At 40.5% G+C, this 17,202-nt stretch overlaps 1 protein-coding gene across 2 annotated transcripts in view; it reads left to right on the plus strand.

The window, feature by feature from the left end:
• The window catches only part of LOC116713404 (sodium/potassium/calcium exchanger 3-like), a 46,359-nt gene that overhangs the window by 17,810 nt on the left and 11,347 nt on the right, over positions 1 to 17,202 (plus strand). For both annotated transcript variants that reach the window (XR_004337865.1, XM_032553547.1), the window contains exons 3-11: positions 12,488 to 12,564; positions 14,204 to 14,278; positions 14,380 to 14,464; positions 14,569 to 14,672; positions 14,942 to 15,016; positions 15,182 to 15,207; positions 15,312 to 15,365; positions 16,001 to 16,128; positions 16,985 to 17,145. Coding sequence is in view for 1 of the 2 variants with exons in the window: in XM_032553547.1 (XP_032409438.1) it covers positions 12,488 to 12,564; positions 14,204 to 14,278; positions 14,380 to 14,464; positions 14,569 to 14,672; positions 14,942 to 15,016; positions 15,182 to 15,207; positions 15,312 to 15,365; positions 16,001 to 16,128; positions 16,985 to 17,145 (785 nt within the window). In the remaining variant the exon portion in view is untranslated. The remainder of the gene's footprint in view (positions 1 to 12,487; positions 12,565 to 14,203; positions 14,279 to 14,379; positions 14,465 to 14,568; positions 14,673 to 14,941; positions 15,017 to 15,181; positions 15,208 to 15,311; positions 15,366 to 16,000; positions 16,129 to 16,984; positions 17,146 to 17,202) is intronic.

Genomic DNA, 17,202 nt, shown 5'->3' on the forward strand with positions numbered 1-17,202 from the left:
TTTGCAAAAGGCTGAACTATTACCAAATAAAATGTGAATTGTAAACATGTACTTGCTGTACTATTGGCTCTGAGCTGAAACACTTCTCATTTCCATGTTTTTACCGATTTCGGGAGGAGCTTTTCAGTGAACACCTGAGTAGTGAGCCAGTAGGTGGCAGTAATGCAACTTTGAGTTGTTTGCCAACACGAAGAAGAAGACTGGCGAACCCAACTGATGTTTCATCTGACTGCTGCCTGCATGCGATGCCCTCTGATCGCATTGATGCGATGAAGTGAGTTAGTCAGTCTGGTTGATGTAACAGTTTGTCGATGTATGGTAGGTACGCAAACTTGATTTTGTTATCATAGTAGTTGTACCTGCTGGGTAAAATACCATTTTTGTCATGCTCACGTTAATGTTAGCTATAATATTTGATTAAACTGAGAAAGAAAACTGACACATTCATGCTTGAGCAGCTTAGAACAGTGGTTCCCAAAGTGTGGGGCGCGCCCCCTAGGAGGGCGCAGGGCCATTGCAGGGTGGGCACTGGAAGTGGTATGGATGAAAAAAAACCCAAAAAACAGTTACACAAAAGTGTTTTGCTGTAAAGATGGTTAGTAGTGTGTTTTGTTGCAACCTGAAGTGTCAAATAAACTTCAGTGGAGTTTGAAAACAAAATATGTGTATAGGTTTATGCCTGGTTGAACGATATGTGTGCCCAGTTGATTTTCTTTTTTTCTTTTTTGGGGGGGATTTTATTGTAATCCATTGTGGGGCCCAGAAAATCTTTGGAAATCACAGGCTTAGAGAATCTGCCTGACGTGGGCTGACCCGTCGCTGCGAATACGTCTGCTAGCCCGCCAAATTGTTAAGTGGCCTTAAGATTCAACGGAACCAGTTTTTGCCATTTCATAAACATGTTTAAATTTTTTTTTTTTTTAACTAACTTTATGGCCCCAATTTAGCTCTACAAAATGTCAACATAAATCCTGCAGAGTTGTAGTCCAGAGGAATGTGCAACTGAGCTGGTTAGTTTAACAATGTAGAAAATGTGCGTACCTTTTTGAGCATTAAAATACATATTGCATACCTCTAGTGACAATAAATGACAAAAATCTGAGGTTGAAGTAAGTGAATAATATTAAATACTGTGGCACTTCATGTTAAACAGACACTCAAAGTAGCACATCTACTCAGCATCTTGTGGACTTAAAAAAAAATAAAAATCAAACCCAAACATAACTGCATCGTGACATGCAGCAGCTATCTCTGGCTCCCCAGCATGTACGGTGAATTTCAGGTGTGACAGGATTCAGGATTAAGCATGAAAACATTCAGAAAGGGCTGCTGCAGCAGTCTAATCCCATTCTGCACTGCTCATGCTGAGCTGGAGAACTGCTGCTTAGCCTGTGAGGAATAAACATTCACTGTGATGGAAAAGCTTAACAATTGTGGATCGTTATTATGTCACCTTTCCAATCAGAAATTAAGCCAACGGTAGAAACTTACTGTATGCATGGTATTCTCTTGGTGTGATACTACTGAGTGAAAAAGGCCCGATTTTCATTATATAGTGAACACAATAATTTGAAATTAACATAATATCAACATTATCTATTAATGACCTCTACTGTCCTGGTTACCTTAGTGAGACTTTAATGGGGAGATTACAATTTATCATTGTTGGGTTTTTTTGTATTGATACTGGCATAGATTGCTGAAGCACACTTAAGTGCTCTGCAAACTGACTTTCCCCACTGATATGAGTACATTCCTGAGAAAAATCTAATTTAACCATTTATTTGTGCAACAGTTTTCAGTCCAAGAACTTACAAGTGACTCATCTACAATTTAGATATGCTTGGGAGTTTTTTTTGTGTGCCAAATAGTCCAGTCTATAAGGATATTTTAGAAACCCAGCAATCACCTACTATGTGGTACCTGTACCTTCTGACCAAAGGTGATGAGGTCATTATTTTGTCTATCAGACCTGGCTCACGTATTGTACTCTCTGTGTCTGTCGATAAGTCTGAAGAAAATTCCTGCTGAAACGGCTTTCAAGTTAAACATTCCTCAATGACAAAAGGTGCAAACATATTGATGAAGTCCAAAGACTACCAGAAGTGAGAACATGGTCCGCATTGACTTGATCTAACAGCTCTTTGAAGCATGGACTACATTTCACCCTTAACACAGAAATTCAACGAGGAAAAACAGAACTCTTATTTCAACGTACCATCTTTTCTTCATTTGCACTGCCAGTTTCACAAGCTTTCCCTTTTAGGAGCATTTTACTTTCACAAATGTGTTTGCAATTAAGCAACAGGCGCACACTCACATGCTGTTAGAGCGTCTGATTATACCTCGAATGTAAAACAGTCTGTCTTCTCACGTTGCTTCATGTTCCCTGAGATCTTATCTCCAGGTTTTATTGCCTGTTGTGTCAGTCGGATACAAGCCATGTGGAAAGCAGTGAGAAACGAGTCACAGTTATCGCGTAATATAACAGTCGAATATCACCGTTCAGCTCAAAAAATGAAATTGCATTGTTTGGATTTTTGACACAAAATCAGTGACAGGAGAAATGTATGGAATACTTTGAAACCCCGAAATCGTAAACCAGAACCAAAAAAACATTTTAAGTCCTTTGTGATCTTATTCTCAGTCACCAACTTCACTTGTGAAAACCAATATTCTTCAACACAGACAAAAAATAATGTTTTCTGAAAATATTGTATAATCTACAAGATTGTAGCCGTGTAGACTATACAATATTTGAGGATCTTATATCCTGATTTTAGATTGTATCTGTCTACTTGATATTTCTTGTGCAATTGTTTTTTCCCCCCTTTCTTCTTTTAATAGAACTGTGTGAAATGTGCTCTCTCCTGCGAATTGCATAGCAAGGCATTGTTGTTTTTTGTGCTAACTTGTGTTAATGTGAAAATGTTTCCATCCATCCATCCATTTTTTAACACCCTTGTCCCTAGTGGGGTCAGGAGGGTTGCTGGTGTCTATCTCCAGCTACGTTCCGGGTGAGAGGCGGGGGTCACCCTGGACAGGTCACCAGTCTGTCGCAGGGCAACACAGAGACATACAGGACACACAACCATGCACACACACACACTCACACCTAGGGAGAATTTAGAGAGACCAATTAACCTGACAGTCATGTATTTGGACTGTGGGAGGAAGCCGGAATACCCGGAGAGAACCCACGCATGCACAGGGAGAACATGCAAACTCCATGCAGAAAGAATCGAACCCAGGACCTTTTTGCTGCAAGGCAACTGTGCCTTGCAGCCTGAAAATGTTTCCTTATATTCTAATTCCTGCTTGTGTACACTGCCATGAATTGTGGTAATGTTGATTAATGTATATTAATGGTTAAATTGATTTGATAGCTCTGCAAAGACAAATAAAATCAAGCAAAACAGATATGTGGTCTGGAAAGAAAGCATCACCAATCTCCGGATATAAGAGCAGAGAAGTTGTGGGATAAAACCAAGTCCAATGAGTTCGCTGGCACTGAACAAAGTTAAGACAGTCTATTAGGTTCAGCAGTCCTTGACCATCGCTTCTTGGAACAGCAGACATGGATATTAAAATTTCTCACCATTAATCTGCTCATGTCTTGCACAAAATAATTAGAAAATATAAAAAATGGGGGTAGCTGCTTACAGTTCAAGGTTTCCCCCCAGAAAACTTGCTGAGCCCGGTGACAGGCAGTCATTCATTCAGCGGCCCGTCGTGTTTTTGAATTAAAAAATGTTTGAAGTTGACTAGAAAAATTAAAATATCACTTGATAATTATGTGTTATTGAAAGATTGGAAAATTAATACCAGAACATCAACAATTAAGTCTTAAAAACTGCAAACATTTTAAAAATATATTTTTTAAAAATGCCATGTTTAAGGATTTTTGTCGTTTTCATAAATAAAGTTTGTATTGAATCTGATGCAACTGACTAAGTAAAAACCATGTTGACTCTAGTTAGTGTTTTCTGGGTATGCTATCGTTAACTAGACTATACTTAACTATAACTATATAACTATAGTTCTTTTTTCTGATCACGGGTTTTCAGAATTCAATTAGTGATGTTGGCCTTGTTAACCTGTTGTCTTTTCAATAATATTATGGGAAAAGTAAATGTAAAAAAAAATTCTATTATATTGTTTTCCATCAGTTCTGCACATCCACTCAGAGGTAATCTGAATCTTCTTGCCATGATTATTTTTTGCTCACTTCAGGCAAGTTGTCTGAAAACTGTTAAGCAGAAGTCATAAATATGCAGACATTTATAACTGCATAATGTCTTGCATGCAACCATGCTTTTCAAATAAAAACAGTAGATAATAAACGGTGTGGTATTTTTAATGTAAGTGTCTCAGGAGCATCTTGCGGTGAACAATAACCTTATTTGACCCAACAAACCTGTAGCAACGGCGACACGTGGCAAAAGAACAGATTACTGCGGCTCCTTCAGTTCTTTGGTTCTTTTCGAAGTTTAATCTGTTGTTAATGAATACAGGGCGGCATTTATTCAGCCCCGATGTTGCTTGTTGTCTAAGATGAACTCGGGGTAAGCCTTTCGCCATACTTTTGCTTTCTTCTTCTGTTTCCTGCTGACGATGGCTGACGTGTTAGGTAATGCCACCCACAAACTTGTAAGCACTTGTGGCAGAATATAAATACAACCATATGCTGCAGTACGTGTACAGCGAGTGTAGCCGCATGCCTTTTTATGCACTGAACCTTCAATGACTAGCAGTTGTAAGGCCACAGGATCGAGAATCTCAAACTTACATCATGTTTCTCCCTCCGACTAGCTGCTGTTTACGTGTACATGCGGTGCATCCACTGTTTCAGTCTTCGGCTGCTCAGTTCAGAAGTACGAAAGAGCGTAATGTGTGCATTAAATAATGTTTTCAGCATTAAATAATGCTTCAGAGATTAAGCATCAACATCTACAGGCCGTGGAGTGCATTAAGGAATATCTGTGGGAATAAATAAGTTACTGCTGGCATTGGTGCTGAAAAAGTGGGATGTGGGATTATAGTAACATAATTCAACAGTAACGTTGCACTTAAGCACTTTGCACGTGTGCACTTAAAAATAATGTGGCAGTAGTGGGCTTTTATTTTAGCTGTGACTGCTAATGTGTTAATCATTAAACCACAAAATGTATTAACACTTGCATTGATAGAGCCATTATCATAATGATATAATACTGAGCTCAACTGACTGCCTCTGCAATAGATTAAAGATATCTCAGGATGTGTGGGTTGTGCAGGGATGTTGCGATTTTTTTAAACCCTAGACCAGCAGTGCCCAAAGTCGGTCCTGCAGGGCCGGCGTCCTGCATGTTTTAGTTCTCTCTCTGGTGGTAGTAACAACCTTTTCAGCTTTTCAATGTTCTTTTTAGGGCTTTCAATGAGCCATCACTGATCCAGGTGCGTTAAACCAGGGAGAGAACTAAGACATGCAGGATGCCGGCCCTCCAGGACCGACTCTGGCCACCCCTGCCCTACACCTGTACAAGTCCTGGATGGAGGGAAGGTCAGCCCCCCAGCTCTGCAGACCTGATTGTTCATTGGAGTCTGATTTGTGGATGAGCCGAACCATACAGTGATGGAAGAACACAGGACAGACATGTGATGTCCTTCAGATTCTTCAACTAATTAAGGCACGATTGGTTCTCCACAATTCTTTTGGACTGGAATGTGTTGTAGGTAACAGCAGCAACTCCATTCGCTCCTCAGCACTTTTCACTTTATTTATTTTACTTACCTTTGTTTTAACTATGTATGGATACAGCAGGTTGATAGATCTCAATTACTTTATTTCTCATTTGATTCTGAATTTCTTTGGATCTCATCATAATGTCTGGCTTTTGAGGATCTTTTGGTGTACTTCAGTCAGGTAGCTGCTATTTAAGAGCTGTCTTGATTGAGAACAGGTGTGGCTACAGACAGTGAGCTCAGGTGTGACAAACCACAGTTAAGTTATTTTTTTCATACTGGGCAGATGTGGATGTATATGTGTGTGTGTAATCTTTAAATAACTCTTTGATGTTCTGAAACACTCAAGTGTTTTTACAAATGTAAAAATATTAGGAAAGGGGCAAACTCTTTTCACATCGCTTTAGTAACTGAATCCATCATTATCGTTTTTTGCCATTTATGCAAAACCTTTAGCTTTTTTGCCCCATCTCCCTTTCTTTCATATTATGTGGATAATGAGTTTCCTCATGGCCTGGGGATTGTTTTGATCACATATTTTTTTGGTTTTCAATCTCATAACACATGTTTGTGGAGGAACTGCTGCCTCATACTTATCCACAAACATTGCAAAATATCAGCTTTTTGTCGAATCGATCAAATGAATTTCCTTCAACATCCCACTGACCTTTAAAACAAGAATAGCACAGAGAAAATTAAATAATATGCACAGTACAGAGACTGCAGAAAATGAAAGACGAGACCTGTGAGCATCACAAGGAAGAAAGTTGCTGATAGATGCGTGTATCTCACCAACACAAAAGGTGCTTTGTCATTTCTGGAGAAAAAGGCCATATGTCGTGTTTCCTGCAGCACAGCAATGTGCTCAGATCCCGTTAATGATGTATAGGATTTTGAGGATTTTCTCTCTCCTTTCGTGAACCTCTCTGTCTCTGTTAGGAGCACACTACGATTATGTAATGCTGGGGGTATTATATAAGCGCCAGGGGTGGTAGCAGTGTAGCTCGAGGTGGGGCTGACTGTGGAGTAACGAGAGGCTCCACTCAGGTCTGTCTTACAGGCTCAGCACAGGGATTTTAGAACTGACTGTGTTAATTGCTAAATCATCTCCTCACACTGACACTGTACACATAGAAACTAAACGAAGTCAGCGATTTACAGCACTGACCTCGTTACAAAATGCCCTGAAGAGAACTACAGGATGTTTTAAGATGAAGATGCTTTGGGGATTGAATACACATCGTCACTTCTTGTTCTGATGTTGTTGTCTTTAAAAACAGTTCCTAACACTCTTTCTTTTACAAGCAGCTCCAATAGTTATATGTGAGGACGAAAATGTCTGAAATTGAAACTATTGTTATCCTGTTCTGTATGTCTGATGCTGACGTATTCACATTCATTCAGCTTATATCTTACCTTGCAAAAGGATTGTAAATATTGAGATTACTTTGGCTGTTGAGACAAGTTTAGAGTTTCTCCCAGTGTATTATAAGCCTGTTGGGTGCCAGCCTTTACCTCCTACCATTCCCCGTAAGCGAAACATTGCTTCTTTTTAATTTAAATGGGCTTTTTATACACCTGTAACCAATAACTGTATGCGTTTTTGCTGCGCTTTGCTCTGCGGCGCACTTCACTGGCGGAGTGCAGACATTCTTGAAAGACAACTTTATAGTTGATGCATTGTACAGGCCACGAAACTGGTGCCTAGGCACATTAGGTGCCTCACGTGCTGTCAGAGCTGCATCAGTTTACCTCTTTTTAGGAGAATAATGTAATGGCTTTGCTCACCACAATGTGATTTACTTAACCTGAACCAGATTGCTAGTTCAGCTTTTTGCATCTATGTGTATCCATCCATCCATCCATCCATCCATCCATTTTCTGTTCACCCTTGTCCCTAGTGGGGTCGGGAGAGTTGCTGGTGCCTATCTCCAGCTACGTTCTGGGCGAGAGGCGGAGGTCGCCAGTCTGCCGCAGGACAACACAGAATACAGAAGACATACAAGACAAACAACCATGCACACACACACACACACACTCACATCTAGGGAGAATTTAGAGAGACCAATTAACCTGACAGTCATGTTTTTGGACTGTGGGAGGAAGCCGGAGTACCCGGAGAGAACCCACGCATGCACAGGGAGAACATGCAAACTCCATGCAGAAAGATTTGGACCTAGGACCTTCTTGCTGCAAGGCAACAGTGCTACCAACTGCGCCACTGTGTATCTATGTGTATCACTTCTCAAAAGTAGGCACACAGATGTGTGTGGTCATTGTGATGAGCAGGAGGCAAAAATACTATGGCATATCATTGCTTGTCAAATATTGGACACATTTAAAAATAAAAAATATATAATACAAAAAAGATTAGGAATATCCTCCAGCAATGCCAATCTTGAACTGCAGGATTAGCAGATAATTCCAGTGCACCTTCACTTTATGGCAGCAAGTCATTTTGTTTTCATGCTCTGCAGGAGAGCGTCTGTAGAGCCCAGAAACGGTGATGCATATAATATATTTTATCTGCTGCATGTTCCACAAGTTGTGTGGGCAAAAAATGTCTGTTTGGAACAGATTACTGCCGCTGGACTGTTGTGCAACTGAACCAAAAATAAATAAATGAATAAAACTTAAATATTGGGCCACATTGAACCTTGAGCAAATCTGAACATTAACAGCCACCAAAGGCAAGAAACCCATAACAGAATCAAAGGGATCTTGAAAATAAAACAAATAGAAATAAATGTCCCCTGCAGATATGAGTTTGTTTTTTTTGACACAGTGCAGTGTGAAAGCAAACCGCACCAGCTGAGAATGTAACAAATGCAGCAATTTTGCTCCTCAATAGAACCGAGTCTGCCGGACTATCAGGTGTGAAGACGCCGTTAATGTCCTCCATCATTTCTGGTTTAAATACCAATAAGTGTGTCTCACTCTGTGTGCATGTGCTGAAAGATGTTCAGATGGTATAAACAGAAGAAGCTAAGGAGTTTAGCCTTATGTCTGTATATTGTTGTTAAAGGTATTAATAAATTAATTTCATACATTTTTTTCAATATATGTATATATATTCTGTTAAGTAAGTTCTGTGTGTTATTGTTATGGTATTATAAGCCTGGCGGACCACCAGGCTTTACTTGGGCCCCCACCAGGCTAAGCACTGCTTATTTATTTAAGTCTTTTTTAAATGTTTGCATTTTTTAAGGCCTTATAGTTGGTGTTCAGGTATTAACCTCCCAATCTTTCAATAACACATAATTATCAAGTGATATTTCTGATTCAGTTCAGAGATGATGCACAACGAGTTGAACTTGGACACAAAAGGATCTGCAAATCAAAGAAGGGAAAAAGTCTAACCCAAACATAAGAGAACAAACTAAAATGCACCGGGGACAAAACATGGAAAATAGGAAAGAAACAAAGGAATGAACCTGCATATCAACTAGTGATGATAACCATAGTGAATTGAATAGAAAATGGCAAGACCTAAATGGCAGTAATAAACCCAGAAAACAAGCAGCGGAAAACTAAAACAGTTGTTGACCGGTGTGAAAGGAGCAGCACTGACTGTTTTACTGTTTGCACGTATCGGCAGAGTAATGGATCACGTCGCTGGTTTAAATGTGGTGCTTGAGTGCCGTAAAAAAAAAAAAGATGAGTATATCAAGCCCAGTCCTGACTCAGTGACTAAAAGAGATAAATGCATGCCAGAGGTCTTCCTTTCCTTTCACATTTCTTCTCTCTCCTTCCTTTCATCACTTGTTCCTTGGCAGCGCTACATTATGTCAGGCTGCAAACCTTCCCCCTTTCTGCCTCTCCTCTCTCTCTCTCTCTGTGCTCCTGTCACTTTGAATGAGCAGACGGCCTCGTGTTGTGTTCGGGCCACACAGGGCAAGCTGAGGCTCCAGCCGCCTGACTCACGAGCTCTCGGCTACAGGGAAGGGAGAATGTCACTGCGCATCGAGTTGCCTTCACGTTACACAAGGGCACACGCTCAGCTCACAGACACACAGCCGAGGAAGAGCACACAGAGCCTCCCGGTGCAGAGTGAGCCAAGCAAATCCCAAACACACACACACAGCGACAGTGGGCTGATGCTATTTTTAACTGCCTTCTCCGATGCACGCTCATATTCAACAGGAAAACACACATGATGACACGGAGATGCAGCACATTTCTGCTTGTTGTGATTGGCTGCTGATACCAGGCGGGAATGGACGCGTCACGTAATAAAAATGTTTGTTGAAAAAGTGTCTGCGATTGGGAGCACCTGCTAATGTATAAGAAGCCAACGGCAAACATCTCCAACATGAGTTCGGTGTTATGACCTGATGACATCGGATAAATGAAGTTCTTGTCCTGATCCAGTTTAAGGTTTCCCCCAGAAAACCTGCTAAGCCCGGTGGTTGGGCGCTAAGGCAGTCATTCATTCAGCGGCCCGCCGTGTTTTTGAGTTAAAAAATGGTTAAAGTTGACAGGAAATTTGAAAAGATCACTTGATAATTATGTGTTATTTGAAGATTAATGCTTAAATACTGTATTATAAAATGCAAACATTTAAAAAAACTCAAATAAATGAGCAAAGCTTAACCTGGTGGGGGGGACAAGTAAAGCCTGGTGACCCGCCAGGCTTATAATACACCGGGGGAAACCCTGCAGTGTTTATGTTCCTGGAGCTTTCTGCAACAGCATGCAAATGTTCCAGAAGTGTGAATGTCGTCACATGAAAACTCAACATTTACTGTTGCACAGAGACTCTGTACGTACATCAGTCTGCATAGGGACTCGGGTATTTTACATGACGGTTTGAAAGTTGACTGAATCCAACTGTTACTCTTCCACTCCTTGCATTGATCTAAATTCTTGTATTTCTCAAAACTACTGGGCGAGGAGGAGGATCAATTCATCTTTCAATCAGATTTATTGATTAATCCCTGGCCAATTAATAGCTGCAGTTCTTTTTGAGCCATATCAAAACCTTGTTTTTTTTCCCCCACACAAAATTTCTATGGTGCTAAATTGTGTCCAAAACATTTGTTCAAAAGAAAAATATTTTGAAACTAAAAAAAAAAGTTTTGAAACTGAAAAAATAATACACTTCACTGATGTAACCTGCTTATGTCAGCATACCACACAAATATCAGTGGAAAAAAAATATATTGACAAATTTGCTCTGCATTTTCAGTTCGTGTTTCCCATTCCTCATGCTCTCAGAGGAACACAGAGGAGCCACTAGACCACAGTTTCTGACAGCTCCACTAAGCATGGCCTCCTCTTCTAATATGAGCAATAGTGACAACATAAAGGCTGGTTGTCATTTTATCACACAGGGAAACAGAGAAAGAAAACAGATACATTCAATATGTAAATCCAAGTGAATGTGTTTCTGTTGGAAATGTGCTACGTAAATAAACTTGACATTGACCTCCAGGAGAAGTTTGTTTCCTTAACAACATTTTTGCAGCTATGCCCTGATTTCTACTTCTAAATAACCTTTTCCTCTGATTTGCCTGGAGTATTCTTTTTTTTTTCTTCATGCTGTAAGCCAGGAACACTGATTAACCAGTGAATGGACCTTCTATCTTTATACTACAATCACTGGAGACACACTTACTGCACGCTGCTGATCTCCTTTCCATTTATTGTGAGACTGCTGGCACCAATTGACTGGACCTCTGTTGAATTAGTTCAGTCACTTTGAAGGGGGGTTGAATATTTACGCAATTTCTTGAGGTAAATATTTTATGTAATTGTCATTATTTTGTTGAACTCTTTTTTTTTCTTTGACGTTGAAGAGTTTTTGCCATTCATTTTTTCAAAAAAGCCAAATATTGATGTTCAGGATTGATTTGTAAAAGTAATACAAAGGGTAAAACATACCAACTTTCAAGGTGGTGAATATTTTTATAGGCGTTGCGCGTGTTTGACAGAAGTAGAGTGAACGTTGTCATAGGTGGCTGAATGGAAGTTTTTATTATTGCTATTATTTAAGCACAACCCATCAGGTTAAATTGATCAATATAGTTATCTTAAACTTCTATAGTTTACATACGATCTGTGTCTGGTTATTCAGATGTTTTTCAAACATTTAATTTATTTTAACTTGTGATTTAATGCTGATGCCATGTGTATGGTAGCTGAACAGACTCTGCTACAACTAGGTGCAACAACGCATCGCTTGTTGAAGCTGTTTGTCATGGAAACTAAGCTAATTTGTTTAATGTGTAATGTGGTAACAAGTCAGACTTGTAAAATTACTGAAGGTCATCAGCATAAATTGTTATTTATTGTCGTCGTCAGAGAGGTAATTCTGTGAGCGAGGCTTACCCAGCCGTTTAGGACTCTTACGACCAAAGACCACCAGCAGATATGAAGCAGAAGTCAGAATTGTTGGGAAATATGTGGGAGCAGGACATCTGTTGTGTCTGATATGTGTTTTGTTTTTTTCCAGCCATGTCGGCTTCCACAGCTGTTTCTTCTTCCTCTCTCCTTCTCTTCCTTCGTTTTCTTCTCTGTTTAGAATTACAATCCACAAGTAAAATGATCAAATCAGTGCTAACCTTTCCCTCACGTTTTGTTTTTTGTCTCATGAAAGTGAAAGTGGCTCCACACATTTTCCTGTTGTAATCTTTTCTCTGAAAATTACTGTGGTGTTTCTGTTCACTGAAACGTTCCCAACCAGTTCCCTGACGTGTACAGTAACTCCTTACTGTAAAACTCCTGAATACTTCAGCTTTCTTTTGTTTTTGTGTCATTGCAGCGATCCATGAGTTCCCCAGAGATTATTTCACCAACCAGGAGCGCACAGAGGGAGCCGTGGGCCTCCATGTTCTGTGTGTAAGTGTCATCTGTAGCATTCTGCTTTAACACCAAGTGCGTTTCCAAAGAAGTTCCCGTATTTAAATGAACAACACGGTGAAAAGGCGTCTGCTTTTTTAAGAACCCAGGGCCTCCAGAGGTTTAGAAAATACCAGATGGATTCAGTTTTACATGACATGTTGACTGGGAGCAGAATGTAGTGGAAGAAGCTCACCTCATATTTACAGAGGCTGCAATATTCATACACCTGGAACATTTTGTCCTCTCACAGCTTCGAGCTTCAACAGATTGTACTGGGATTTTGTGCGACAGAGCAACATGAAGCACAGTGCGTCGTAGTAAAGTGCACTAAAACTGACCCGTCACATTCAGGCTATTTTATGAATAACAATTCTACAAAAGTGTCATGTCCCAGATTCAGATTCAGATTGATTCACCTCCCAAATGGGCAATTGATGTTACAGCAGGTATAAATACTGAAAGACAAGGTATCAAAGTTAAGAAATAAAAAACAATAAAGCATACCAAGGAAGACATCAAATATAAATCAATACATAATGTGAAGTGTACAGCAGTGTATGTCATTGTGGACCGACAGTTGCTACGAACACCAACAATCATATGCGACGCCCCCTACCTTGTCCCGCATTAACCAGAGAAATTGCTGTAGGAACAGAAGAGTGCAGGTATACATCACAAGTCTGTGTTAGTTTGTCACGTCAGATAAATAGTGCAAGGCTGAACGTGAAGGTATTACACTGAGCAGGACCCCCTACCTCTTCTGTTCATCCCGAGACATGAGTGAGCCCAAGTTCTCACCTGAAGGAATGTAAATATTACCGTCTGCATTTATCCAAAACGTCTTACACAGATTATGTTTAAGGCATCAACTAAACTGCTACCTGTGCTCATACAGGAAGTGGTTTTTGAAGGAGAAGGAGGATATAACGCTAGGGGTTATTCAAACTTAAGGTTTTATAGTTTATGCGCAACAATAAAGAGCTTTTGTATTTCAACTCCTGGGGTGAAATTATGGAAGTTAAATGAGGAGTTAAAACAAAGTCAAAATTGAATACAATTTAAAAGGAAATATAAGGAGACAGAAATATGGGTGAGAGTTAACACTAGCGTGTAAATTGAGGCTAACACATATGTTAGCCTCATACGGGTATGGATGTATATATTTAGACATATGTAAACCCATACATGTAAACCCATACATATTTTATCTGGAAAAATTAATTTTCCAGATAAAATGGAAAATGAATTAACCTATGTCTTTTTTTATTTATTATGTAATAATGGAGGGTCCATCTGAACATATTGTATGAGTTTATGAGGTAGGAGTTCATAAGTTTCTTACTTCTTCTTTCTCCTTTTCGAGCGTGTTAAGATGAATGTGGTACAAAACTGTGTGTCTTTTGCCTTCCTTGTTCATGTGAGTGATTTTATACTTCTGTCATGTTCAAAATAAATAAATAAATAATAAAAACAAATAAACAAAAGCAAATGATAAAAGATATGCATGCCTGGTTTGCAGTAGTGCAGCGTTAGCAAACCGCTAACCACTTTAATCAGATGAAGTTGAGCACAGATTGTCTTTCTTCAGGTGCTTTAGTGGAGTGAGTGTATTCATTGTGTATCCTGCTCTCTGTAGGCAGTCTACATGTTTTATGCCCTGGCATTGGTCTGTGATGACTACTTTGTCCCCTCACTGGAGAAGATTTGTGAGGTAAGAAGTCAACGCCGGTCACTCTTGCACCTCCACTGTTTCCTGGGGTCCGGTTCCCGTGGAGAAAATCCTCTCTCTCTCTTCTTCTCCTGTCCAAACAGCGTCTTCAGCTGAGTGAGGACGTGGCAGGAGCCACCTTCATGGCAGCTGGCAGCTCAGCTCCTGAACTCTTCACGTCAGTCATTGGTGCGTAGCTTTTTGAACTTTAAACTGACCCAAAATGTCTTCGTCCATAAGGTGGCCTCTGTAATCCCTCTGACACATACGCAGCCGTTTGTTCTGTCGTGCAGGAGTGTTCATCACCAAAGGCGACGTTGGCGTGGGCACAATTGTGGGCTCTGCTGTCTTCAACATTCTCTGCATTATTGGAGTGTGTGGCATATTCGCTTTGCAGGTACAAGACAAAACACACACACACACACACAGAGCTATGCATGGCTTTCGTGCATTGTTGTCGCTGCGAAGTTCTTCATAAAACAATAAATAAAGTTTATTAGGTGACAGACATGATTATCTGGGTTTGATTATTTATCTGTTTTAACTCCTGAAATTAATTTGTCCATTAGTTGGAGTCGTTCACTGAGGAAAAAAAAAAACATCTATATGTGAACCTTTTCTGTCACCACAGCATTTAATCATAATCCTCCTGTCACTGTGTCTCAGACCATCCGTCTGTCCCGCTGGCCTCTGCTCAGAGACTCGGGCTACTACACACTCTCTATCTCTGCCCTTATAGTGGTAAGTGCTGATGGTATTCTCTACCAAAGTACCAGTTTGTTGGATGGGGAAATATTACTATCAAATATCTTAAATCACATCAGCGATAGCTTTCCTTTAAGATCAGATTACCAGAGCCCACATCACGTGTAATGCTTTGCTTCTCGTTTCTCTTTCATGCAAAAGTTTATATATGATGAAAAGGTGGTTTGGTAAGTCATGGAGTTTTGATATTTACCACAAATGTGGTAGAATTCCAATTTTTTGTTTTGCTAACCAGGGTAAAACACGGTTGACTGATATTTTTAATCTTTAGGTGGGAAGCTCTGACACTGATTCTGATGTATTTCGTCTACATTTTGATCATGAAGTAAGTTTAAGACTCAACCACTCATTTTAAGAAACTTTATTGTTTTGTGTATTCTTTATGTCATTCATGGTCAGGAGATACTTTTTCCTCCTCATCACATCCATTCTGTACATTCAGTGAAAATCAAAACCAAGGGTTTGGGCTTCCTGACCCCTAACAGTAACAGTGAACATGTTTCTTTTTTTTTTTTTTTTTTTTTTTTTTTTGTAACCCCTGCAGGGGGTCTTTTTGTGGGCTCTAGTGTCCCTTTTCATGAAGTAGGCTGACAGGAAAGGGGGAGGGAGAGGGGGGAAGACATGCGGTAAATGTCGCCGGGTCCGGGAGTCGAACCCGCGACAGCCACGTCGAGGACTTGAGGCCTCCAAATGTGGGTCGCGCTAACCCCTACGCCACCACGGCACGCCCAACAGTGAACATGTTTCTATAACACTACATCCCCGATACAGGGGTGTGAAAAACTGTTTGCTCCCATCATGAGTTATTTTTTTTGCATATTTGTTACACTTTGTATAACCAAAGTAAATAACTGAAAGCTAAAACACACAACGCATCCAGCTAATCTGATCGTAGAGATAAACAGGAGACATGTTGCAGGTCCACAGAGTACATGAAGGTGATCTGACTTCCTGTTGCAGGTTGAACTGCTACATTGTTCGTTTCCTTGAGAGACAGAAGAAGAATCCATCTGGTTTAAGTAATGGAGCTGCTACTAACACTGAACTAGATGATGGCTATGACGCTACAGCTGTCCTGCTGAAGAAAGGTACAACTTTTATTTGATTATCACTTCACAGCAAGTTGTTCAGAATGATTGCTGTCCACCTCTGGTCAATGTTCTGCACAGAGACGGTCTCCTTTAAACTCTGGACAAAGACTTCTTGTTGCTCAGCCCACTTGTGTCTGTAGAGGAGGCTGGTTCTTCTGACCAGATGGGTCCACTAACGGACCCTAACTCTACGTCTGATTGGTTTGGGTCCTGAATAGGGCATCAGAACCCTCTCAGAAGGAAAATATTTCATTTTTATAACTCAATTTCTAATTTTTCTTTTCTATTTTTGCAACCTCGAATTGATGTATAGTCTTGCTACAACCCAAACTTGTCTATGGTTGCCAATGTCATCAAACGTGTAGGCAGCATGTATCTGATTCCTGACCACAGCAGACAGGGACTGTGGCCCGCAGCTCTCACGTCTGTCCCGTCCAAACGTTCAGAATGTTCAAAGTTTATTTCCTCTTTGGTTCTGGATTAGGGTGTAGGACCTGTCTTCTGAAGCGATAGAGTAACTGTTGTTTACACACTGAGACGACAGATACTTGCTGTTCCAGACTATGAGCAACTCCAGGAGGTCAAATAACAATCCAGCTGAATTAACCAGAAAGCAGTTAAGGCCGATGGAGCCACTCCAAGTATGTGGCATGCCGAAATAAGTGAATCTACTGTACATCAGTAGAGCGCGCATGAGAGTAAGTGCAGTCTCATGGCATGACAAGATGCCTTCTTGCCCACGTTGCCCATCCTCTGTTGTTTATGGGAGACTTTTAGCACAAACAGCTGAATGGTGTCAACATATTCTCTGTTAGTCATGCTGCTGCTGTTGTATGTGTGCGGCTCTTAACAGCAAACCACCACAACAAGCCATCTGTGCTGATGGTGGACGAGCTGCTCTCTGCGTACCCCCACCAGCTGACCTTTTCCGAGGCTGGCATGAGGATCATGATCACCAGTCACTTCTCTCCGAGAACCCGACTCACCATGGCCTCACGGATGCTCATCACTGAGGTGAGGTCAAAGACACAGAAACTCAAATTGCTTTCATCCGGGGTGTGAAGTCTCGCC

The sequence above is a fragment of the Xiphophorus hellerii genome, chromosome 22, assembly GCF_003331165.1.
Source record: "Xiphophorus hellerii strain 12219 chromosome 22, Xiphophorus_hellerii-4.1, whole genome shotgun sequence".
Taxonomy (NCBI): domain Eukaryota; kingdom Metazoa; phylum Chordata; class Actinopteri; order Cyprinodontiformes; family Poeciliidae; genus Xiphophorus; species Xiphophorus hellerii.